The 26,010-nt window shown below is 41.4% G+C and overlaps 1 protein-coding gene across 1 annotated transcript; it reads right to left on the reverse strand.

The window, feature by feature from the left end:
• Nucleotides 1-969: 969 nt before the first annotated feature.
• LOC311153777 (overexpressed in colon carcinoma 1 protein homolog) lies at nucleotides 970-18,200 on the reverse strand. Its single transcript, XM_084205810.1, has 6 exons — nucleotides 18,119-18,200; nucleotides 11,073-11,097; nucleotides 5,534-5,569; nucleotides 4,501-4,580; nucleotides 3,675-3,715; nucleotides 970-2,291 (listed from the first exon to the last, which is right to left on the reverse strand). The coding sequence occupies exons 1-5, from the start codon at nucleotides 18,159-18,161 to the stop codon at nucleotides 3,711-3,713; spliced, it is 189 nt and encodes a 62-aa protein (XP_084061936.1). The 5' UTR covers nucleotides 18,162-18,200; the 3' UTR covers nucleotides 970-2,291; nucleotides 3,675-3,710.
• Nucleotides 18,201-26,010: the final 7,810 nt, after the last annotated feature.

A 26,010-nucleotide genomic window follows, 5' to 3' on the forward strand; every position in this document is an offset into this window, starting at 1 on the left:
CTGTGACGCTGCACATTTGTCAGTTGGTCAGTAAACTTCTGAGATTAAATGACACAGAGGAACAAAAATATTAAGAAACCACTGTACCTCCCACACATTCAGAGGATGAAACATTAAAAGACCAATTCTGCAAAGTGCTCCAAGCTTCTCTGTAGCTCTGCACAGGAAAAACAAGCAATGATGTGAAACAAGGAAAGTACCCCTTGCAACTATCCCAGCACCATCTGCGAGGAGCTGTCCATCAGCAATCACTTCTTTCCTCCCTCTGCCCGCACATGGGGCTTCAATGTCAGTAGCAGGACGAGTGATGCTCAAGTTTAGCCCTGTCCACCTTTTTGATGATTCTTCACAACAACTGAAGGATAGAAGTGGATAAACAAGGGGGTTGATTACTGGCATCTGCTGTTGGCTTTTTGAGCACAAGCTGAATGCTGATGTATCCTAGGATGACAGATGCTTTTTCTGCTTTGGGAAAGACAATCATGATTAGGTCAGGCATTGCTCTGCACTAAATAAACTTATGCAAACCATTTTGGCCATTTGCAGAACATGTGAAGTGGAAAGGATACCCTCATGCTATGGTAAGCAGGTAGGAGAAAAGCCTGCATGTTTATCACCCAGGGCTACTTGAGTCCTCACCAGTCTGGCTGGCAAGAACAAGACACTGCAGATATAATCTACAGACTATCACTCATACTGAGAGATATTTTAACACCACATCTTAATCTTCAAGCTTATTTCATCTCACTTTGAGGTCAATGGTCAAGAACGAGATACATGCTTGCCATGAGGAACTGGAAAGCTGAAATCATTGATAACCCAAGAAGAAGATTTCTAGAGAATGGCAATAAATAATGTCAGAAATAATTAAAAGAGGACAAGCGAGGAATACTTTTAAATATCTCTTTTTGCATGCCTCACATCAAACTACCACTATACAAAAAGTGAAAGCTGCAAGTTACTGGAAATCATAGTCAATGGTAGTTCATTGGTAGTAATGAGTATCAGTGAAAAGGGCAGTAATTTCATGGTTCACAGCAGCTTCATGTCTAAATTTTATGGTTTGCTGTTTTCTTTTAATTTTAAAAATGGTCATGAATATACAGTAATATGTTAACATGCTGCAGATTGGGTGGGGTTTTACTGTTTGATTATTTAAAGTGTATGGTGTATCAAGTGCCATTAAAAAGAGTTTGACTAAAGAATAATGCAAAAGGCTTTAATAGTTTAAATACTTAGCCATCTGGAAATGTACAATCTGTTTTATGTTCTATGTGAAACTTACAGTTGCTATTAACTTAATGAATTTTAAAACCTGAACAATTTGCTGAAGTAGTAATAATGCTCATTTTGTTTCAATTTGCCATACTGGAGATGCTTTCAGATAAGACAGGGATACAAAACTCTAATAGTGATCAAAAATCCTCTACAGGTCAGAAGGATGCAGCACTGGAGTTCAGTCCCACTATCTCTGAAAATAATATTCCTTATTCTTCCTTCATCCTTATGCAAGGACATGTTATTATTGTTACATGGAATGGAACACATAATAGTTTATTTTGTTAGTATTTTTTTACATGTAATGCTTTATAAAAGAGATATAGCATATAAACAGACATGTAAGTAATACAATGAAGTATATCGTTCTTATTTGAATCAATTTCCTTGAGCAACATCTTTTTACAAGGTGAAAATTAAAAACTAATATTTGTCTCATGGTATAAAAGGGACAGTAATAATTATAAAGAACCTTAAGGTCTTAAGCTTGTTTTGTCCTATTCTTAATATTTCACAGCAAAAATATTAAAATTTGCAAGATTCTCAAAAAGATGCAAACTTGTCAAATATATTACTCTGAAGTAAAATAACAATTAATTTACAGGAACCTACCATAGAAACTATTGAGTGGACAGTAGTGATGGTTTTCTATATAAAATCTATCAAACTTGTTTGAGGAAATATATGAAGCATAGCTGATAGCTGATGGAATCTGCAATATGGCCACAGACAAATAAGTTGCAGATCATCAAAGTTAGCTCTTGTGCAGAAACATCCACCATGAGTTCACTAATGTCATCTTTCACTGGAAAACAGCAGGAGGTTTCCATAATGCAACTATCATTGGAAACAGATTCAACGCCATACTTGAAGCTTTACCCGTAGTTGGAACTTGCAACAGTTAGGATTTTTGGTGCTCTGATCTCTCTTGTTCTCCAGGAGGCTGTGTAAGTATCAAAATCTTCAGCACAAAGACAGCTCTCTCCAAAGCACTGGCAACTGTTCTTAATAGTCTGTTAAAAAAAAAAAAAAAAGGAACAGATTTAGGTAGAATGGTAAAGCAATAGTGGAAAAGTAATACAGGAATGTTCTATACATAAAACAGAGAACTAGGTTGTCACTAGAAGCTGAGAGATTTGTAATCTGTGAACTGCTGACACACACACACATAAACTTGTGGAGCTCAGAGGAACCTTTGCAGATTTGAAGCTGCTCTTCAAGGGGAAGACTTGAGTCAGCAGCTCAGCTCTGATCTTGCATGAATGAAGGCAAAGCACACCTTCGGCTATTTTAAATAGCAAAACAAAAAAAAAGTCAAGTGATTGACTCTATCCAGCCTCAATTATTCAACTAAAGCACCTAGACAAGGACCTAAGCAACTCAGACTCTGTTCATAAACCACAGATGGAAAGCTGCTATCTCAAGATGGTGCTTGAGCCTTGACCTGGTCAAGGGTGATGGTGTTTCTAGCTTAGACATCTTAGCCAGGTTACTGAAATTACCTGTGAAGACCACCTGAAGTTCTCCCTGTTTAGGACTGCTCCTACTAAAATTCTGGGGCTTTAACCACTCATATAATAAACACACTTATTAGATGTGTTCTGCTCTACAAGGCCTGCATCCAGCACCTGCATCCAGCACAGTCAAAACTATTTCTGGCTCTTCACCTAAATTAGGAAACGGCTCTGCTTCTTATGGAAATTGTTGGCAGCTTAATAATTATCAGCTCCCCACTGTCTAGACATCAAAACAGTCCCCTATCAAAATTTGTCAATGTTTATTTAGTTCAAATACTGAATGGAAACTTGGTTTGTTTTTATTTTTTCTGCAGACATGAACTTAAAAAGCTTTTTTTTTTAAACTTAGTTAGTCAAAACTCTTCACTCAGAAATAGAGCCTATAAATCTTCAATGTCCTATTATAGCTGGTGGAAAATGAAGCCCCCACAGATAGTCCCATAGCAAAAGGAAAGCTCCAATACATTACGTAGTGGGTGACACACCATGGTCTTCAAGGTCCTTCCAAAAAAGGGGATGTTTTCTAACTGCAAAATCCTCATTCCTGGAAAAATCTTTGTCTCTGCAGATGCTGATCTGATGTACCTCACCTCTCATGGGAGGTCTGAGTACCACTAAGGACATTTGATTTTTATTTGCTCCCAAATTAAGTTTCCTTGCTTCTCAATTTTCACCAAGAAGATGACTTTACTACTGTCTAATTTATATCTGCACCCACTGAGAAATGGTCCCTGGTCCAGCCTTTAGAAGTTATTATGCAGCTGGAGATGTAACGTGGTGGTTCCCAGACCAACTTAGAGCATCACAGGGAGCCTCGGTGCCTTGTTCTGTTCAACAAATGCATGCCAAGCATATAATGTTAATCAAAACATACTGTACCTTGGGCTGTTTGCATCTTGATGTCTTTATTTCCTTTTAATCTTAATTAGAAAATGAAAGACAAAGATGGTTAAAATCTTAATAAATAAAAAAAACCAACATGTGTTTTGTTTAGTTAGTACTGTTCCAAAACCGGCTACTTTCATTTTGGTTAAAAGAATTACTTCTTTTCATTTTCTTGTTTTGCAGCAAATTTTGAAAGCACCAGTCAGTGACTAAACTCTGTGCTGTACATATGTGACAGCAGCATTTTTTGTGTTAAATCAAAAGAATATTACATTATTTCATAATTACATGTTTATAACTTGCCAATGAAATAGCTATACATCTAATGCTTTTTCCCGCTGCTCAAAAATATAATATGGAAAAGAAACAGTTTCTGCTGGGTTTCATTTAAGAACAGAAATAAACCTGAAAGCAAGCACTTACTAACTGTTATTACTGGAATTCACCACAATGCAAGTAAATACCTTCAAAACTAAAAATAGCACTGGGGCTCTGCAAGTGCATCTATCACAGCCTCTTAGTCCTAACAGGGTTTTGTTTTCTTTCAATTCACAGAGCAGTCAGAAAGTGGAGAAGATGTTCAGAAGACCATGTACCTACACTGTCAGCATCTGCTCTAGGATCCTTCTGCAAAAGCGTGTTAAATTTTAAATAAAAGGGAACAATCCCTTTGACAAGTATAAATAGTCCCACAGCCTTAAGAGGCTTCAAGGCTAGCCAGCCTGTCTGAAATAATAATTGATTTTTAAAGGACGTACATCCCACTAGATGAAATGATCCCCAGAAAGCAAGAGGAAATAAATCCACAACCTGCCAGTACCTTTGGGTGCAGCTTTCGTCTGACTGGGAGCCATGGGAGCCGCATCTGATGGCAGGCCCACGTACACCCCACCGTAGTTCCTGGTGGAGAAACAATCACAGGCACATCAGAGCTCAGCTGGGAGGCTTCTCCCTGTGAAAGGAGCTGCTTTTTCACTCAAATTCCTGATGTTTATCACGAGATCCCAGCTCTCTTGTGACAATAATAAAGCCCACCGGCCCAGATTCTTCTGAGTATATCCAGCTGAGGACAGAGCTAATCTGACACTGATGTTTGACACCGGGACCACCAAAGCGCCACACTTCAAACAGCGCCCACCAGTTAAATAGCACTTTGACCTCATTCATAAATGCAACCTGCCTGCCCCTGCTTAGGGTCACACTTGGAGAAAACTGCTAGTATAAAGGATCACACAAGTGTCTCAGGTACTTTCATGGCCCAACCCTCTCCCCTTCACGGACTTGCAGAGGATACTTTCTGGCTCCAAAAAGCCTGTATGAATAGGAGAGACAGATGAAGGGGGGTAAAAAACTGGGTCCTTAAAGCCTCTACTGTGCCTGGAGTTACCTGCAGAGATTCCCTTTACACTGCTCTGCCCTGTTAGGTGCTAAATTAATCACACCTCCTCCAGCTCCTGGGAGTCTGAGCCAATTTCTAATTTGCTTGATGACAGACTCATACTTCCTTCAACTTCCAGACCAGCAGAGATCTCCCTCAAGTGCTAATGTCACCTTCTGTGGTGGTGCTGGTGTGAAGGCAGAGGCCACCAGCCCTTATTGAACACACCACCTACAGCTGCGAGATAATGTGCTCTTTTTGCCACCAAGTTCCCACCTCTCCAGCTCAATAAAAGGCTGGGTGGACTCATCAATACCCAGCTCTGTGTGAGATTTCCTCTTCTCTTTTTGTTTCTCCTCTGCTTTGTTAGTGTCACTGGGAGTTAGGAGGAGGGAAGGAAGGATGCAGAACCGGTGGCAGAACTTGCTGCAGCCTATTGCAAATAAAGCTAACCCTCCTTGAGCAGAGCACCTACCTCCTTTTGTCATCATCTGATATGGATTCTTCTGCTCTGCAACATCAAAAGATACAAAGCATGTTAGCAGATTGTTTCTTTCAGGTGCTCCATGTCCATCTGGGTAAATTCAGAAGCAAGGGAAGAAATATTACTGACCCCCGTTTAAATTAGGGCATCCACCATTCAACAAAGTACTCACACAGGTATAAAAAAGGGTCAATTTTCCAATATAAGGTACAGAAGAAATAAAGGATTGAGAAAAGATGCAGCTTACTTTTTATGACCCCCCCCCCCCCCAGTGAGATCTGAAAGTAGATTTGGGAGCAGAAACATGTGAATTAAGACTATTCCTGAGTAAATCCCCACACTACTCCCCACATAAAAGGAAAATTAAGGCTCTGCATGGACTGGACTGCTATTCCAGCCTGGACTGCTATTCCCCTAAAAGAGGAAAGAAAGGGACTGGGTGTCTGTGCTGGCATGTGAGTGAGGATGAGGAGAGAGAACCTTTCACAGCAGCTATTACAGAATCCAAATGCTGTTATTAATCCCATATAAATGAGCAATTACTTCTCCTTTAAGGCAAAATCACAGGTCAGTCTGTCGATCAATAGAGTCACTGAGGTTTGAGTCCTCCCAGTTCTGTACTGTTCAGTGTAGCTGAATGGGAGCAGGGGTTAAAGTAACCAGCACTGACGTGAAGGCAAAGGTAATACAAAAAATATAAAGAATTTATTCTTACTCCTTCAGTGTGCAATGTGGGTGCTGCAGTCCCAGTCTGTGTCCCAACATCAGTCATCACACAAATCACTCACCCACCTTTGATTAAATATTTGGATTCTGAGCTCTACTTCCATGACTGGGTATGGATGGGACAGCAGCTGCACTTTAGCTGGGTCTCCGACCACTTTATTTACTCTAAAAGGTTGATGTGCCTGCTGTTTAATTGCTGGGGCTCTATGCCCTTATAGGGCCCTGAAGTCAATGGGATTTTGGCCTGAAGAGCAGAGGGCTCATAGCAAGATGCAGTGCTACAAAATGCCATTAAACCTCCTGGGAGGGGAGCAAGTGCTACAGCTTGGAAATTTTCTGACATCTACCTTCTTCCTAAGGGGCAGAACATTACCAACTGTCCTTTCTGCATCACCACAGTGAGTAAGGGTACACAGGTCCTTTTAATAGTTGAGGCTTGGAGAAAATCTTATTATTCTGCAATTTTGCTAAATTTTATTTATGCAGGACATAGCACTCGTCGTCTGCTGTCTTTGTCTACGTCTTACCACTCAAGAAAGACTGATCAATAAACTCCTCATTCCCTGGCCCTCCTGCCATCCCTTCCTGGAGGAACCAGAGACATTTCAGAAGGCATCTTCCATCTCCTGTGACCCCATGTAGTCACCTAAGTCATCTTACAGTCTTCACACACACCGACAGATAATGCGGAGACATTTTTCCTTGAGGACTGTGAAGCTGCTCTGTCGCACAGGGCCAGTTTCTCCTGAAGAAAATGGAAAGCCTGTGTATATCAGTGGGTGGAAATGAGGATGTATTTTTAGGGGGAAAAAAAATCTACTTAAGGAAAGGGACTTTGGGTCCCAAAAGATCGCAAACAGTTTTTTCTGTTGAACCAACCGAATGTGTCACAGGATTGATTTTCTCATACAATTTGGACCATTTTCTATAATTCAGATTAACCATTGTCCAGAGAAAAGAGTCCTTTAAAAGCACCAACAACTTCAGGCACAGCTTGAAGCCTCTGAAGTAGAGTTGTAAGAAAAATCATCAATATTGTCCAACAGGAAATTAATGTCAATTTAAAAAAAAAAAGAAAAAAGTTTCCTGGTAGGAAACTGGGCCATTTTCTTCTGTTCCAGAAATGTTTTGTAATACGGCATCACAGACCATTACTGTAATTCTCTCACCAAAACAAATTATCCAGGTCTATGATTAGGCAGACAAGAGGGTTATTAAACATTTTGCTTTCTTCCTTTCCTCTTACTAGCTATAAATCAAAGTAGTAATTTTGCCATACCTTTTTCTTCAAATGCACGACAGCAAAAATAATCTGGGATTGTACAGACAACAGCTCTTGGGCTGGGCGATGACTGGGGGCAAACTGTTGTAGCCCTGCCAGAAAAGAAGGAATGAGCAGAGATAGGAGTAACATGGGAGCGTGAGAGGGAAAAGAAGGAAAAATTTGGATCATGGCACTTAAGGAATGAGCCATTTTACACACCTTTCTGGGGGCTCAGGAAGGAATGGTGCCCCAGCTTATTTACTACACATATTCACACGCCTTCACACACGATGGCTCAAGACCCCCTTTTGCAAGGTGTCCGCTAATTTTGCATGTTCAGTGTCTGCTGAGCCACTGAGACAGGTGCTGCTTTGGTGCCCAGGCTGAGTGAACATGGATGGCTCCACGGAGCAAAGCCACAACAGCAACGCTCAACCATGTGGGAGTGAGACTGGAGAGAAGCTCCTTTGGTTTTGGCAGTGTTCCCCTTGCCACATCTCCTGGGCTCACATGGACACAGGAGTCCAGCAGTCCTCCAGGGACAGCAAGCTAGGATAAGCTTTTCTGCACCAGGAATAGACAGCAAAAGGAACATAACAGTTCAAGGATCTTCGTGCTGACTGGCTGCTGTGGCTGCCTCAGATGCTGTTGATGTCAGCAGAGGAACCGAGAGCATGGCTGTCAGCAGGAAGCATGGCAGAGTCCTGGAGCCAATGGGCAGATTTAAGAGCAAATCCACAACATGGCATTCTATTTACAGCTGAATAAGTGTTTCTTCTGGTAAGGTTTTGTCTGTCGCAGGAGTCTTCCTGTCACCCAAAGTCTGAAAAACACACTTTGTTCATCTGTCAGCTTTTACATCCATCATTCCTATGTCCATTTGATGGTAAAAGAAGCTGCAATTTGTCACATACTTTAAATGTCAGATGACAGGCATTCACGCCAATTCTTTTCATCCACATTTTTCTTACCTTAGCTTTTATGGCTCTGTTTGTGCTGAGCATTATAGAGACTCTTTCTAGCTATGCTCAGTAGTCCCACCAATAATGATTCACTGAACTTTGAACAAGTGACAGACAACTACTCCTCAGATTCTTGGCGTTTCTTGGGAACAAGGGCCTTTCATTTGTATTTGATGCATTTCCTCTCAATATTTTGAAACAGGATTGAACTGTTGTATCCTTTCCTTCCTACTATAACTAATCCTCCCCCAGACTAGGCTACACACTGAATACCACAGGCATTGCATTACTTTCTAGCATATCCTTTACTTCTCCAACAGCTAGGCTTTCCCAATTAGCAGTGATGAATGTTTCTTTATTAGTGGGGCAGGAGTATGGGCTGAAGCTGGCTGGCAGATTCTGGGTTGGAGCACAGAGGGCAGACGTTCTCAGAGCATGTGTCCTTGTCACCACACAGCCCTCAGAGAGGAAAACCCCTTTCTGAGGAAGATCATATCATCACCCCTATCTCATTGGTGAAGAAACTCCAGGCCCAGAGGGCAAAGCAGCTTCCCCACAGTCACCCAGGAGGGCTCCTAGCAGGATCCAGCCCTCTCCGCTTCCATCTGGCTGCGCACTCCAGGAGACATGGTGCTTTGGCAATGAGTCACAGTCAAGAAATGAGAAACCTCACATTAGAATAACCAGATTTGGTATCAAAAAGCATGTAAGGATGGACACACCTTTTTCTGGATCAAAACTGATATGACTGAAATTTGGCAGCAAAAGAAAAAGAAAAGGGTTATTTAAAGAGAAGCTTTAACTGATGAAAGTAAAAAGGTGTAAAAAAGGTTTTGTGGATCTAAATTATTAGTTAATACAAATCTGCCTTTTTCCATTTCTATGAAATGAAAATAATTTTTGTGATAGTTTACTTCTTTCACAAAAAGATCTTCTGTGAAGTATTAGAATGCCTGATTAGGGCTTGTGGGTCATCACTGCCATTCCTCTTTACTAGGTGTGCGTTTCTAACGTCTGATGAGAAGATTCAACCATGCTATTACTCATATGGGTCGTTTGGTTGGCTCCACTATCCTTAATTTGAATGAGTAATAGCTCGAAGATTGACCCTTTCACTTCGTTGAAGACTGCACTAGTAATTAATTTTTTTCTAAGTTATCTTGATACTATTTTGAAACATGACAGATGAACTCATGCTAATAAGCAGGATGTTCCCATTTTAACTCCTGCAGCCAGGCTCTAAAAATGCTTACACACAGTTAAACACAGTTCTATATATACACACAGTTCTACACATTCCCATAGCTTTAAACACAGGAACATGCCTACAACATTCATAATTCAACAGTGCATGATATTTTGAAATTTAAGACTACTGATGAGCAAAAAGAAGGATGCAGTTCTAAGTCAGTCCTTAAACCATCTAAATTGAACAATAAATAAGGACCTGCTGTAAATTAAACCAGTGGGTTTGTAAATACAGGAGTTCTGAGGGCAGTGATGCTGCAGCCTGCATCAAAAAGAGGCTCCTTATAAGATTGCCTTCTGTAATTTATTGTCTGGCACTGCAAACCCAGGAAACAGACTACAGAGGTAAGACAGATCTCAAGAGTATCTGTGGCAACAGTGTTGATCAGCCAAGTGATACCTGTTGTTAGTTCTCTTGTCCTCACTCTGTAACAGCAAGGACAAGCCTGTTGTTAAGCTCTTCCCTGCACTTGTTTATCTACCTTGACTGCCCTCATTTCTACACCAGGATTCCTCCATCTAATTAGAGGAGTTATTCTAAGCGAAGTAAATAAAAACGAAGGATGTTCCTATTGCATAACATAACAATCTTTCCCAGGTCCCTCTGTTGCAAACTCTAGTGGCAAATACCAGTTACATGAAACAGGAGAAGGCAAGACCTCAGAAGGAGTTCTTTATGGTTTTCTTTGGCAGAAAAATAAATTTATGTCTGAATAAAGTTGTTCCTATGCATTCCTGTATCAGCAAGTAAGTATAGCTGTAAAAAAGACCTTGCACATTTAGAGAAAAACAGGATGGGTAGGGCTGCCCTCTGCTACCCCATGTCACACGAATAGATAGTATCTTTAATGCAGAGAATACCTAGAGAAGGTGGGTACTTTGAAAAGGAAGTTGGACGGGTTAGTGGGTCTCATGCAAAGAGGGAGAATTTGTCTCAGTGGCTTTCTAAATCTCTCATTGGGCCTGGTGGAAATTTGCATGCTGGCTTCAATTAAATGGCCTTTGGAAAAAGGTGCACTGGCACATGATGGGGAAAAACAGTCTGAAGTAACATAACCAGCTCTGCTAGAAAACTGTCCCAACAGAAGCAGAGAAAAGAAATTTCTGTTAGAGAAATAACAAGCAAAGAAATCTGTAGAAAAGTAAACAAGACAAGGAGTTGTTTTGGGGAGATGAAAGCTGTCACTAAAGACAGTAAACATCTGATTGCGTTGATTGTATGCTAGAAGTCAGATTAATCATGTATGACTAAATCTAATATAAGGCTAATATGTCTGAAAATATGTCGAGGGTTATATATTTAAAAGAGTAGAGAAGAGTAAGTACTTACACATCTTTAGTAGTCCCTGTAGCACCTAGGACAAAAAAAACCAAAACATGTTTACCAGGTAATGGCATAATCCTCTAAACCAACCAACAGTGCAGTAACTGTTTTTCTGTCTTTCTGTCCTAAACAACACAGAAATAGCAACAAAAATTTGCTACTGTAAGAGAACACATTTCTCATGATTGTTCAGTTTATCCTTAATGACTATCCACACCATCCCTTAATCTATCACATCTGGGCCAGACTCAGTGTGGGAAAATGATGCTGCTGTGGACCAGTGCCCAGGTGCAGTAACTCAAGATGGGAGCAACATAAGAAAAAAATAATCTTTCTGAATTTTACATGCTTCCATTTGCTCAGAACTCTGGTGGTTTTGTCTGCCACAAAGTTGGCACAACTAACCAGACAATTACTCCCAAATGCCCGATTATTCTGCCATTTGATGCAGTTGTAGAGCTGGCACCATGTGTGCAAAATGCTGCCTCGTTCTTCCTGCCAGAAAAACAAAGTTTTATAAAATGACTAGCAGAACTAATATAAACATTGGGACACAACCCATCCAAAGCCCCAGACACCTAACGAGATCAACCACCCCTTAATTCATCTTGCTATTTAACAAAAAACTGAAGAGACAAAAGCTGCCACCTGGCTGCCTGGTATAAGTGACTGACTTTTTTGTTTTGGTGACTCAGATATTTCTTGCTGGGAGATAAACATTTACCTAAGTACAAACTCTTTCTTGCTCCTCCCAAGTTACTAATGTTATGTTGCTCTTGCTAGTATATAATTCAGCTGAGTAACCAGTAAATTATCCCTTCTGTTAATTACAGAAGTTAGGGCAGACATTAGACATCTCCTTTTCTCTTTAGTACTTAGCTGGAAAAGGTGATCTGAGCTCACTCTGAAGAAAGGGAAGTAGCCAATCCCAGAGATTTTTTTGAGTTTGGAGGTAGTTTGTGGTTTCTTCTCCCATGGTACCTCATTTTTTGGAAAACTTTTATTTCTTCTGCTGGTGAAAAATATATATAAGTAGCAAATACCTTTCATCTCTGATATGTAAGAATATGCCTTTTGCATTCCTATTTTAAACAAGAGGAAGTAATAGAGCTGGCTCTGTCAGCCTGAATGGATTGCTTGAACGGCAGAAAACATCACCCTTTACAGCTAATTCCTGAACACAATGTCATTCCCATTTCCTATGATGTGACTATCCCTCCTTTTCCCAGCAACAACACAGACTAGACTGTATGAGACTGTACACATTTTTTCTGTTAGTCTTGCTTCCAGAGTCAGCAAAATCTCAGTATGGCTACATGTATCAGCAGAAAGCCTTACTGAAGTTGGAAGGAGCAGCTCTAGTCACAATAAGCTCAGGCCCTTGCTTTAAAACTTTATTCCACCAGGCAGCCCTCTGAGACTTTTCGGCTTTGCGGGCATATCCATGAAGCACAAGATGTAAACCTCTCCAATTAATTGTGTCCAGGTGAAGGCTGGCATTGCTGTGTGAGTTCAAACTCTGTCGATGTAGGGAGACATTTTCTGCTACCAAGGCTAGTTCATCTAGTCAGCTCAGCAATGAGCCTTCAGGGCACCCCCTTGTACCCCTAGACAGAGCCCAGGCATCAGAAACACTTCAGACAACATGTGTGTTGAAAAGCCGAGCTGGAGCTAGCAAGATTTTTAATTTTTTCCAGAGGAAACTATTCCTTTGCTGTGGCTGTTCTGCATGAGGGCCATAACTTTCTTATTTTTTAGTCCAAACTAAAAAACTAAACTAAACTCTGCAATCAAAATCAGTTTCTCTAAAAAGGTTCATGGCCCTTTCAGAGGCCTTTCCCAAGACTCTTCTGAGTCTAAGCACCTTGGATGCCCATCTGAAAAATGTGTCTTGCTTGCAGGAAGTACAGCAAAAGTAGAGTGTTTAATACACAAACTAAAACCTCAAGCTAAGGGAGAAGAATTGTGTGCTTAAAGCATTGCTACACTCCCCAGAGGCGATAATGAAGTTCCAGTCAATCACTGGGTGCCCTTCAGTGCCATGTCCATGTTCAGTGCCATGCCTGTCTGCAGTGCATTATTGTACAAATACATCCTCACTCTGGAGACGGGAGATGTCACTCAAACCCACCAGCCTGGCCTTTGTGTAGAGCTATAAAAATCCATGTTTGGAAATATGCCACTAATGTTCACACATGGCAGCACTTGTTTTCTTGGAATATTAGCAAGGGTACACTGCTGAAAAATCACTGTTTTGAAATGCATTTCGCACAAAAACTTTGAGAACTGAGTATGATGAAAACAAATTAATTTTTTAAGGAATCAGTTTTACTTTTACAATAAATTTAAAAATACGTATAAAAAGAAATACATTGCTTTCTATTTTTTATAAGCACGGCAAACCAGTTTATCCTCACTTCCATTGATGGGATTCCATTAATTTCAGTGGGATCATTTCTCATTTTCACTAGCAAAAGTGAAACAAGTGTTTGGTTCAAATTCACTAATTTGGTTCAAGTATCACTAAGGTACCTGACAATAGATCTGAGAGTGTTTCCAGTTAACAAAGGAGTTTTCTTCCTACAAGAGTTCTGAGCTAGCAAATGAGCATAATTTTAGCTAGGTATACTATAAAAAAATCTCTGTGTAAAAACTTCTAAGTTTTTGTTCATTAGGGAGCCTGAACATTCCTTACACATAGATATTATTTCTCAAGGAACCAAAAACATCTCAGTTCATACAGACATGTTTATTTGTGAAGTCCAATCCATTCACCCTCACCCTGTTACTTCACTGACATATTTGTCTAACTCCTGCATGTTTAGTGAGCAACACAATTTTATTGCTGTTCAAGTTCCTTCTGCCGGAAGTTCAGCCAAAGAATCTTGTTTACTACCAATCCACAAACACTCCAAAGCTTGCTCCTTAGCAGCAAGGCCTACTGCTCTCACAGATATGATGGTTTCCATAAATTACTTGAGAAAAGGCTCACATACATAAAGCTTGTCCATTTTTTTCCACTATAAGAGCTTGGCCTAAAAAAAGGCAGCACTTGACCCTAAAAGCCTTGTCTTGATAGGCACTGAACCTCAGCAAGACATTGAAGAGTAGCTACAAAGCCACATCCATAAAAAATAGGCAATACTGAATTGTCCTGAATGACCTCTCTGCTCCCACCATTTACACAGCAGGATCATGGCTGCATTTTGGTATTTTAGAGCTGCAGAAGGAGAAGAAAGAGTACAGCCTGCAAACAAACGTGGCCCATTCAGCCACACATTGCTCTGAGCCCCAGTGATTACAGAAGAAAAACATTCTGTCTAGAAGAGTGGAGCTATGATCCCTCAGAAAAACCCCACAGCATTTAAACAGTGACACATCAAAAAGAAGATGAATTTATCCCAAAGCATCTTCCACTAGGTGAGAGGGGGTTTTGCACTTTCGGCAACTCTTTCAGCAGCTTCTCTTGGCGACACTGCAGGGTTTCAGTAAATGCAGGCCTAATGCAAAAGAGGGTTGACAGACATTTATAGCCACTGAGGATACTCTTCCGTGCTGAGAAATGCATCATGAGTGAAGGTGAGAGGCAAAAGCTCCAGAAAAATACAAAAAGCATGAGAGGCAACCACTCACATGAATAAAAATGGATATAAAAAATTCCAGGACCTGACTTTTGAGCAGATTATGAAACACTTTCCTAATATTTTTTAATGAATTACATCCTATGACATTTTCTTGTACATCAAATTGTTACGTAAAGCAAATAAAACCCCTCCAAATTACAAACACATACATGCAATTGTTAAGAAAGAGTTTTCTACTGCAGGCTCCTTTCTGATGTGCTCCAACAGTCAGCAGTAAGGAAGCGCATTCTAACATCCATTAATTTATTCTATTTATACCCCCGTTGTAACTGAGGACAGAATACCATAAATTTGTTTCACATCGATTATTTCTTCAGTTCATCAGGTGGGAAGAGTTCTGTACACAGATTAGACCAAGTCAATAGAATGGCACAATGACTTCCTGGGCATTGCACCAAACTTGAAGTTAATAAATCTGTTAAAACACGGTGTGAAAGTTCTCCTTCATCATAACTTGACTGTACTTGAAGCTTTCCACAAGCTAACCTCTATATATTTAAATTAAGGCTAGACAGCCTCAAAGGGTACTATAATTTAAGGTGCTGTCAATGCTACTATAATAGATCTGGAAAGGAGGAGGCAGTTAAAAATTTTTACTGAAGAATCATTAGAATGAAGGGAAATGCCTTAACTCAGGAAAAAAAAAGGAAATTGTATGTATAAAAGCATATTTTTAAAAGGCCCACAAAAAAAATAAAAGAGCTATTGTTGAGCTTCTAAAACTCTAGGAAATAACATGAAAGAAGGATATGTAAAATGAGACAACAAAACAGAAGGAAAACAGCAAGTTGAGAAATAAATAACTATAATCCATAGTTAATACATAAAATAGCTAGGTAATTTAAGAAGGATGAATATACATCAGTTTACTTGGAAAACCGAAGTTGCCATATCTCAACTGAAGAGCTTTTTGTCACTGTCTGATACTCTGGAAAGAACATCTGAATGCTGTGCGTTATATTGGTGTTCTGAAGTACTGCACCACAGACTGAAATGTTATTCTAGATCATGTCTATTAGTTTAGATATAACAGACCATAGAGCTGAAAGCTCTGATGTCATTCTAGCCATGCAACAGAAGATAATATCATTAGCTGGACTATCACCATATATACATCTGCTTAGGAAAAATCAAATTAGGCTACAATAGGAATTTTACTAGAGTAAGGAAATGGGGATTGGTGTAACACATTTAATGTGTTCCATGAAGTATGCTACAATATTATACTTAGTCATATGGTATGACAGAGAGTGTTACGGGTTAATTACATGTTATGTACCTCTAGCTTTGATATTACTGACTACAGAATAGTCATAACTTTAGCATTAAAAATGTAGTCATGCTGTGCATGCCACAAAATTTATTTCTATTTACACAGTCTTCACATCTTTTGGTCAAATTATATGAGTTGCATTTTCCTGAAAAGCTTGAGGATTCCAAACAAAAATGGTAAGTCTTCTCCTTCCCCTTTATAAAGTAACTTAATTTTTATTAGACACACTTTGTAAGGAATGTTAAATTAAGTAAATAAATAGCAGACATCCGACATCTTGCTTTTATTACCAGCTGTTTCTTATTTTGAGACCATAGACTGCACAGACTAATTCCTGACTGACAGTGGTGAAAGTGAGATGTGAACTGAACTTTTCAGAGCTGCACTGGATTTGGAGAGGTCTATCAGTGCAACAGTAATAATTCTATTACACTAATGATGGGTTTTATGTAGCATTGTTGGTTTTTACCTGCACTAAGCCCTTAGAGATCTGCAGAATTTTTCTAAAGAGCGTGCAAAAGTTACCAAAAAATGCAAGTTCAAATATTTTATGTATAACATATAAGTAAGTTTAACTATCAAAGGGGTCAGACCATCAGTGAAAATACTTAATGTATCTACAAGCCAAAACCTGTTCAAGACAACTACCTCTAATGCAAAGGGACACATTTAAACAAACTTTGAGTTAAAAAAAATACTGCTGTCATAGTTAGTCTATTTGACATTTACCCATTTGTACTCTGGTACAAGTTCCACAGGGCAGTCAAATCAACATCAACTTAGAAACTACCACAAATGGACTAATAATTGACTCAACATTCTTGTCTGAACTTCTCTGGTGCTTTTATCCAGCAAACAGAAATGGGATGTGAACATGCATCACCTCAGTGGTATGAAGCTAGACTGGTGATATACAGAAGGAACTTCCAGTCACAGCAGTGTGGGAATCAAGTGAAAGGAGAGAATTAATGTGTGCAAATGGAACAGCTCTAATAAGAGCACTGAATGTTCAATCAAATTCACACAGTGTGTTCTTTATGGGTGAGAAAGGCCTCTGATGCATAGACCTACTACCTAAAACCTAAGTTATAATCATTTACCAGAAATCGAGTAAGGAATGGCAGAATCACATTCTCCTCCGAGTGTGAAGGGCAGAGTTAAACAGCATCACACCCCACAAGCATACACACATACGTATACCCTAGAGAAGGCAGCATCACTCACACTCACAGGCAGGACCAAGTCAGGACTACTAGCACCACCCAAAGCAGCACTGAAACTCTGGTTAAATCAAATCAAATCAAAACAGCAAGAGATAGGGACCCAGTAATTCTAAGTTGTCCAACCATTATTTGGCATATTTTCAAGAGCTGAAAGCTCACAAATGCACCTGAAAGACTTGGTAAAGGTACTGGAACAGGCGGCAATGTTTGCCAAGTGCAGCTAGGATGAAAAATTATTGAGAAATGCTCATATTATAATTACAGGGTGAAGGTCCACTTATCAGTTTCCATGTACTTTCCTATTCTGCAGGGGCAGGGGGGAGAAAGAGCACAACAGCACCATCTTCCCAGATCTTATCTCTTTTGAAAATAGCAATGAACAAATAAGGGAGCCAGCTGGACTCACCAGCCAGCAGTACACATTAACATGCATGAAACCTCATCATGGAATATCCTCCAACTTCTCCAACAAGCAAAAGGTGAAGATGCAGCACAAATTCATTTCAGAAGTGGCATTCGTAGCCTTATAGGGAAGCGAAGAGGATGGAGCTGACACCCCCAGCAGGATCGTTACGTCCAGCTCCCGGCCTGGGCTCGCCGTGCCTTGGGCAGCTTCTGTAGGAGGTGGTGATTCTAGCGACACGCGGGCACCAGGAAGCCGCCTGTGCCCGCGGCAGAGGCCACATCTCCCTCTCTGCCCTGAGCAAGCGGATCAGCCTCGCGAAGGGAAGATGCTCTTGCAAGAGGGCGGGCAGCGATTCCCGCGGCTCGGACGGGCATCCCCCGCGCCGGGGGCTGGATCCCCGCCGAGGGAGGGTGCGTGCCCGCCGCCGCGCCCCGCAGGGCTGCCCAGCAGGGTGGGGATGCTCGTCCCGCCGTTCGCCCAGCCCGGCCCGGCCCGGCCCGCCCTACCTCGCCCGCCCGCGCCGCCGGCCGTGGAGTTGCCGCAGCCCATGGGCGCTGCCCTGGCCGGCGCTGCGCCCGCCGGTGCGGTGCGGTCACGGGACACAGCCGGCGGCAGGCGGAGCCGGGTGGGAGATAAAGCCGCGGGGATCCCTCCTCCTCCTCTTCCTCCTCCTCCTCCTCTCCCCACCCATCGCCCGGGAAACCGCCGGCCCCGAGCGCCGCCGCCCGGCCCCAGCCCCGGCCCCTCACCGCACCCCTGTTCGACCACCAAGGAGAGCCACACCCCGGGCTGCCCCCTCGCCTGGGCGGGCCGGTGCTGCTAAGCCGGAGATGCGGCTCATTCCAGGCTCAAGCCTGCAAGACTACGAACGACCCCTGAAATAAATGAGGAGATCTTTCTCCTTTTGATGCCTTTATTAAAAGCGATCAGCTCAAGATGGGGGCACCCAACAGGTCCGCGGTTCCGCCGTCGCTGCTCCCAGGCGGTCACTCAGAGGAGGAGGGAAGTGCAGCAGCTTTGTCCCTTAGGAAGCAGAGCTGGAAATCCCGTCTTCACGAAATCCCATCGCTGGGGTTTTCCCGTGTACTTCTGTCTGCCAGTCCAGGGGTCCTGACTCGTGGGCGACCGAGGCTTCCAGCATCCCGCGAGGCTCGGAACTCTGTTCTTGACATCTAGACCCCACTCTAATCTCTCGATTTTGATTTGGCTCGTTGCTTTTGGGGGTTTATTAGACGAGTTTGGGGGTTTTCACCCCGTTGCACCCTGGGTCTGGGATTCATTTACATGTCTCCTGATGCTGCCCTCCTCACCGTCCGAGAAACAGTTATTTCCCTGTCCCAGGCAGGGTGATACTGATACAATACAAGTATTGTATCAGTAATTGTATTGTAATTGTAATACAAGTGTTAACGACTACATTAGCATACCAATCTGTCGGGGTGCCATCACCCGGGAAACAGCGGGCTACGCCCAGCAGCTGCCCCTGCAGGTAAGGGGGCTCGGGGCTGGTCCCTGCCCCGGTCCCTGTCCTCGGGGTGCCCCCTCCCCAGCTCAGTTGGGACCCGTGCCCCAGGGGGGGTCAGCCCGCCGTTCCCGGGCGGGCCGGTCCCAGCGGACACCACCCGTGGGAGCTCCCCCGGCCCCGCCGGGACCCGCGCTGGGGACAGGGTGCTTCACTGCTCCCGGATCATCCCCGATCCTACCGGGCCCGTGCCGAAGGTGGGGTTGGGCCCCACCACTCCCGGGCAGCCCAGCAGCCACCGAGAACAGGCAGTCAAAAGTACACCGCCAACAGAACACTACAACCCGAAATCACAAACCACCAACAGCCAGGACTCCCACTTGGCAGCCACTGGCCTCAGCCGTGAGCTCCGCAATTTAAAAAATAGATAACTTTTTTTTGTTCTTAACAACCCCCATTAGCCGGCAACAAGCCCAGAGCCTCCCCGGGCAGTGGAGATGCTCCTTGGCCCACGCGTTTCACAGGAGCTTTGGGACAGCCCTCATTCACCAACGGGAACATCGGCGTAACCACAGGACCAGGCTGCAAACTCTATATCTGCTATCAATAACATCCTGTTCACTATTATAAGCAAATCTTTATGATTGATTCAGGTTCTGATTTGATTTCTCTACTTACAAGAAACATGAGGGTGAAACTGAAGACCCACTGAGTTGAGAACTTCAGGTTCACTTTCCCCAAGTAATATCAGCATCACTGAGAAACATGAAAGATAAGTTACAAATTCTTCAAGCAATCATTTTCATTCAACATTTGTGTCATTTGCCAAAAAGAAATTGACTTTCTGTTAACCCAAACCTGTCTTCCACACAAAGGAGTAAAATACTCTTAAAATCTTGATGGCTTGGTTTCTCCTCCTCCATCCTCAAATGAGCAGGAAGCTGAAATCCAATGGATACATCTAGATACAACTGCCAATACTCTAGATAGATAGATACTACTCCTACAAGAAATTTGTTTAAGGGCTCAGAAAGGTGTTTTAGGGGTGTCACAGAAACACCAATATGAGCATCACATCTGTATCTGACTGATAATTGTCTTCTACAAAAGGACCAGATATAAAGTGCTGCTGCCTGATCTTGCAGTGTGTTCTGAGAAGGGGGGAAAAAAAGAAATCACAATTCTCTTACAGGTTTCCCAAGAAGTACACATTAAAACAAAGCAGCTCCATAAGCAGCAGAGGCAATAACATCCTGTCTCCTATCGATTTTTGCCCTAGAGAGGAACACCTACATGGGCTCACTGATGTCCGCCTCAAGACAGGGTGTAAGTTCTCCCTCCTCTGACTGGCCACCTATTTTCATATCAATTGCAGAAAGTCAGTACTTTCAGGTATTGTCTATACCTTCCCAACCAATTGCCTGAACCTGAACAATCAGCTCAAAATTTAATAGGACAGGGCTAATGGGCATATAGGTTTGACCGCACAATTCCTTCACCATCACTGGCCCTACAGCAGACAGTGCAAATGTGTGCCTTTTTCTTCAGAAAAAAAAACAAACTTCACAAAGGTTCAAAACCACCTCTTTTTGATGCCAATTTTTCTGAAATTCACACATTGAAAAATGAACCCTCAGGCCAAGGTTTCAGCACCAAGCATCAGCCCAAAGCCAATTTTTAGGCAGAGTTAAGAAGGAAGAAAGGGTGCTCTGAAAGCAGTGCTGAAAGAAATGCTCCTTAAGACCCCATGGTTTTCTAATGTAAAAACAAACAAATTAATAAAAAAACTCCCAGCAACCCACATTGACCATAAGCTTGGCACATTTTGAAGTATTTATGAGCGTATTTTTAATACGCAGTTTACCTTGGAGGAAGCAGTAGTGATGAGCACAGAAACCGAGTCATGTCCTCACATATTAGAAAAGGCAGCTGGGAGGCAAAATTCCTCTGGAGATGCCTTGACACCAAGTAACTGCCATGGCCACAAGGAGAAGACATGAGGCTGGTTCAGAAACCTGCAGTGGTATTAAGGATGAGAGAAAGGTGATGTAACTTCTAAATGCTCTCACTCCTCCTACAAGTTCAGTGTATCACACACAAGCCAAGCACCCTGTGTGCACAAACTAAGGGCTCCACTAATATCAAGACAACAAGAAACTTCCAGAACACCCGTCCAAAGCTGGAGTTAGTAGCACTTTCAGGGGACTTATGACAGGAAATGTGATGTATTCCTCTATACGGTGTCTGGAATTGTAATGAGTCAGCCCCTCTCTTGGCAGCTCTATTGTACTTGCCTCCTACTACAAATGGGAAGATTCCCTTTAGTTTCAAATTTACTTGTGTTTTACACTAACAGAGCATTTCACTTTATTACTGAGAATAACTGGTAGCAAAATACAGTCACCTAAGCAAGTTAATTAAATGAACACTTGACATTAAGGGAAAGGAGCGATGTGTTACCTGCATCAGCTAACTCCTGCCATCACACACCCTGTGTACATCATCTCCTCTGAGAAAGACTGGGAGATCTATGGATGTAAACTTCTGTAAGTATTTCAGAACATGCAGTGAAAAAGGATTTTGTTATTCTTTCCCTAAATTAACAGAAAACTTACCCAGATGAGAAAACAGGTTGATCGATGGGATTATCTAAATCTGAAATTCCAGTGATTTTCCCCTTTAGGACGTTTTTGCCGGACGGTTTTGCTGGAGTGCTTAAAATCCAAACAATCTGTCTGTCAAGCTGGTATGCAAGTCTATGGAAAGGACCTATAAAACCCATTACTTCTGGGTCCTAGGGAACATCCCTTATTTGCACAATAATATATACTTTTCAAAATCCTTTTTTTATGTAGGTATCTGCACAGAAACATTATGCATCCATTATTTCTTTCTAACAAAACATTTGCTTATGAAGGGTTGGATCTCAGTTTATGCAAGCATAAGAGCTAGACTTTGATGATCCTTGTGGGTCCCTTCCAACTCAGAATATTCTATTGTTTTACAGAAAAAAATCTAGTGCTAATTAGCATCTTCTGAGTATTTTCTTTTGAACAGTGTCTCTTAGACATGGATGTTCTCAAAATTGCAAATGTTCTGAAAAAATTGTCAGTTCTTCATCAGTAGTAAGCACCATGAGATAAATTTCTTTCTAATCAAATCTACAACAGGAATTCAATTCAGACCAAACTTGCCCTGTGTAAGAGGGGCAAATTGCACTGCAAATATGTGGTCAGAGTTTGCCAATGCAACCACCTTTTCAAGTTCTACTTCCCATGTTTTCTCCTTGTCCAGCATTACAGTCTTGCTAGAGCACTGTTGTTTTATAGCTGCCAGCCTGGGCTTGTAGGTTCCACTGGCTTCTTAAAATATTATGATAGAGCATAGATGGTGCTTGTGAACACTTAGCCAGTACACAACAGAAAGTTGTGACCCAATTTCCCAGTAAGCCTGCAAGGATGATTCTTCTTGAAAAATTCAGTAGTCCAAGCCTCAGTCTAACCAAAAAAAAAAAAAAAAAAAAAAAAAAAAAAAAAAAAAAGTAAAAAAAAAAAGTACTCAGGTTGTGTCCTTGTGTCAGCTGGGGGTTGACAACTGGTTTGTTTTACACATCAATAAAGAAAGATCAATACATCAAGATACTAAATTATTCACATTAATAGAAAGAGGGGGAAAATCAAGACCTCAAGAACTTCTTAATAAAAGGTATCATGATTCCACAGCCCTTGAAGTTGCTTACTACATGGCAAAGGGAGACATTGAGAAGATTTCTACATTGCTGGGAACATTTCATTCTTAACAAAAGGGTTAACTAATTTGATTTGGGTTAGAGAAGCCAATTGACAGTCATAACAAAACTCAGAGGGCAACAAAAATAAAAAAACCTACAATCCCCATGTTTCTATACTATTTCTTAATAATGGCTATATTGTGAAAGCACTTGGTCACACCAAGTGACCCCAACAGTGCAAGGTACTGTCTGGACACATCAAGAATGTTCATCTTTGCTGGCAGTCAGAAAGACAAGAAACAGCTGACGGATAAGATAATAGAGGAGCCAAAGTAGGAAGCAGTGAGATAGCATTACTATTTATAAAATGAATGTGCCTAACAAGAACAAGAACAACAACAACAACAAAAAACAAACCAAAAAAGCTATATAACTGTATCAGGTCAAAGGAAAGATCCACCTTATTCAGGATTCTGTCTCTGAGAGCAGCTGAAAAGAACATAGGAAACTCATATGGTAAGTGGCCCTCAAAGTCTCCCATCATCCAGCATTTGCAGGTCACAGTCTGCCTGAGGCAGATGCACTTAGCAACCCTTAACATATTCTCTTCTGTAAGCTTGTTCCACCAACTCTTGAGCACATGTAAGACCCTGGCACTCACAGCACCCTCTGTTCCACCTCCCAGCCACACTGAATTGAATTGAAGAACCTACTTTTGTGTGCTTTGAGCTTGGTCCCTGCCTACTTCAGCTGTTGGTGGTTTGTTCCTCATATCAGGATAAGCATTGAAGAATCAATTCCCCACCTCACACATTTCTGATTTTTTGTTCTTCATAGTAGAATAAACACCAAAGAATCAATATGCCATGTCCCCTACCCTCACCTTTAGTTAGCAGCAGTGATAGCAAGTTGTCATTTTCTGGCAGTTGATCAATACGTAGTTAAAAAACTTTGAAAGTGATTTTCTGTGAAAGAGTTTAGAAACCCCATTCTAGAGACTAGGTTCTGCTAGTAATACCAAGTTTATGTGACTTGTGCAGGGACCCTGGGAGGGAGCAGCCACATTTCTTTGCCCCTCATAGATTACTGTAATCCACACAGTGTGTCCCCCTTTGCATTCCTGTCAGCAATGAGAAAATGTGGTAGAGGGCCTTCTACATGCCCCTCTGTCCCTCTTCTTGCTGCCTGGCTGCCCCACACTCACCATGGGAGTTTTTCAGCACCAGCCCTACACTCTTCTGAGTTCTGAGCTGGTCTTGCCTCACCTTGAGCTCACACCACAATGAGTAGCCCACAGATGGGCCAGCTACCATCTAATCTTAAAGGATTCACATAGCATTATTTATCATGGCAGCACAGTGAGGAACAGAATCAAACTGCAAGAATGTAAAAGGAAAAGCAATTTGTCTTTCTCCTTGCAGTGACTGTGGAAAATTTGACTTGAATATTTCTTTTAAATTAAAATTATGACTCCTTCTATTTAAAAAACGCCATAAAATGGTGGAATGTGTAGGTTTATAAGGGTCTGTGGAAGCAGAATTTAAAAATATTATTTAAATACCTCACTTTAAAGCAAAAAAAAAAAAATAGTATTTGCCAAGACCAAGGATTTTCTTTCATCTGAAGTCAAGATTTTAATTTCTCTATCTGTTCCTGCTCTCATGAAAATCACTAATAAAATTCTCACTATTGGGCCAAATTAGACATGAATTGTGACAAAATCAATGATTTCTCCTAAAACATCTAGTAAGCAATGAACAAGGAACCCATCAGCCAGTCAATAAGTGCCAAAGAAATGTGAAAATTCTGTTAGTGGATATGCCAGCTTTACAGAAATTTCTGCACCCCCCCTCCTCCTCAGTCTCTGACAGAATAAATAGCAATTAATTTTGCAATAATTCTTTCTGAATGTGATTATTGTCCATAGTCATGAAACCTTCTTTGTTTTTAAAAGCTTATGGGGCGTATGATTCTTAGCTAACTCACAAGGTAGAAATGGAGCTCAAGACTAAAACATTCAAAGGTAAGTTCATGGGGAAGAAGTAAGTGGTAATTCAGTGCTACTCTGTTCACATCAGTGTTATATCTATTCCTAAAAAGTCTGGATTTTAGCACACAGACCTGAAGAATTGAGCTCAGCCATTACCCCCTTTCTGCAAAGATTTCTCTTTCAGAGTTATTTTCAGATGTCCTTGAAAATAAAAAATGGCCAAATGCTTAAATCAGACACTAAGAAACAGTTTAGAATCCTTTCTGTGCCCAAAAGGTTGATATATATGATGAATCAGATTCTTCTATTAGAGGTTTCAGAAAAATACAGGAGATAAGTAAGGGTGCTTCTTACCTCTGAGATCCCTCAAGCTTCATTTTATTATCTCTACAAAAAGCCTCCCAAAGCTCTATTCCAGAGGAGAAAAGCATCTTACTCTCTTATTTTAATTAGAGACAGATTAATCTCTTTCCCTGTCTCTCACTTCATAAATTAATTTGCAAGATGCAGCTAAATCAGCTTTTCCAACAGCATCACAAAATGAAAAGATGAAAAACTGGCAAAATGCTAGAGAAAGGACCTTTATACTGCACTGTCTTGAAGATGTCAGTTCAGCACTGCATCTTCTTGAAACAAAGTGTGTGCATCACTTCAGGCACACATGTACCTCAAAAACACTTGCTCCATTTGAAAAGTCTAAATTAGTACTAGAGTAGTGCAAGACAACTGCATTTAGATCCATGAGAGGAAACACTCTCTGCCTCAGAACTGTGTATGAGAAAGGCATATCTCTTGTTTGGAGTCCCACACTTTTATTTCAAGAGGCCTCTCTGCCTCTTGAAATAACACACAGCTCTTATTTGTGCAGTTCTGTGGGAAGATGATATCCCTGCTTTATTATGTCTTATTTTCATGCACTTTTTCAGATGCAAATTCTTCCTCTGTTGTTGATATAGATTTCCATTGTAGTTTCCCACACATAATAATTGCTTTTGCCCTATATTGGTAATGATGCCAACCAGCCCAGTCGCTACCTTGTTTTTGTATGCAGTGTGCCTGAAGACTGTAGAAGCAGCAGACACATCCTCACGACAAAAAATGTCTTCATCAAAGCTGTATATTTATCCACCTCTGCTTAATTAATACCTTAGCTTTTGAAAACCTAGGGAAGCTAAAATTTGCCAGTCTTTTTACAGTAGCTATATATAATTCACAT

This window comes from Fringilla coelebs (assembly GCF_963513975.1).
Source record: "Fringilla coelebs genome assembly, chromosome: 5".
Taxonomy (NCBI): domain Eukaryota; kingdom Metazoa; phylum Chordata; class Aves; order Passeriformes; family Fringillidae; genus Fringilla; species Fringilla coelebs.

What these genes read in the sequence shown, in the direction of transcription:
- LOC311153777 (XM_084205810.1), bottom strand. Translation starts at nt 18,161, where the DNA reads ATGGGCTGCGGCAACTCCACGGCCGGCGGCGCGGGCGGGCGAG. An exon ending in CGGCGGCGCGGGCGGGCGAG is followed by an intron (nt 11,098 to 18,118) that starts GTAGGGCGGGCC and finishes TTTTTGTCCTAG; the next exon opens with GTGCTACAGGGACTACTAAA. An exon ending in ACAGGGACTACTAAAGATGT is followed by an intron (nt 5,570 to 11,072) that starts GTAAGTACTTAC and finishes TTGATGTTGCAG; the next exon opens with AGCAGAAGAATCCATATCAG.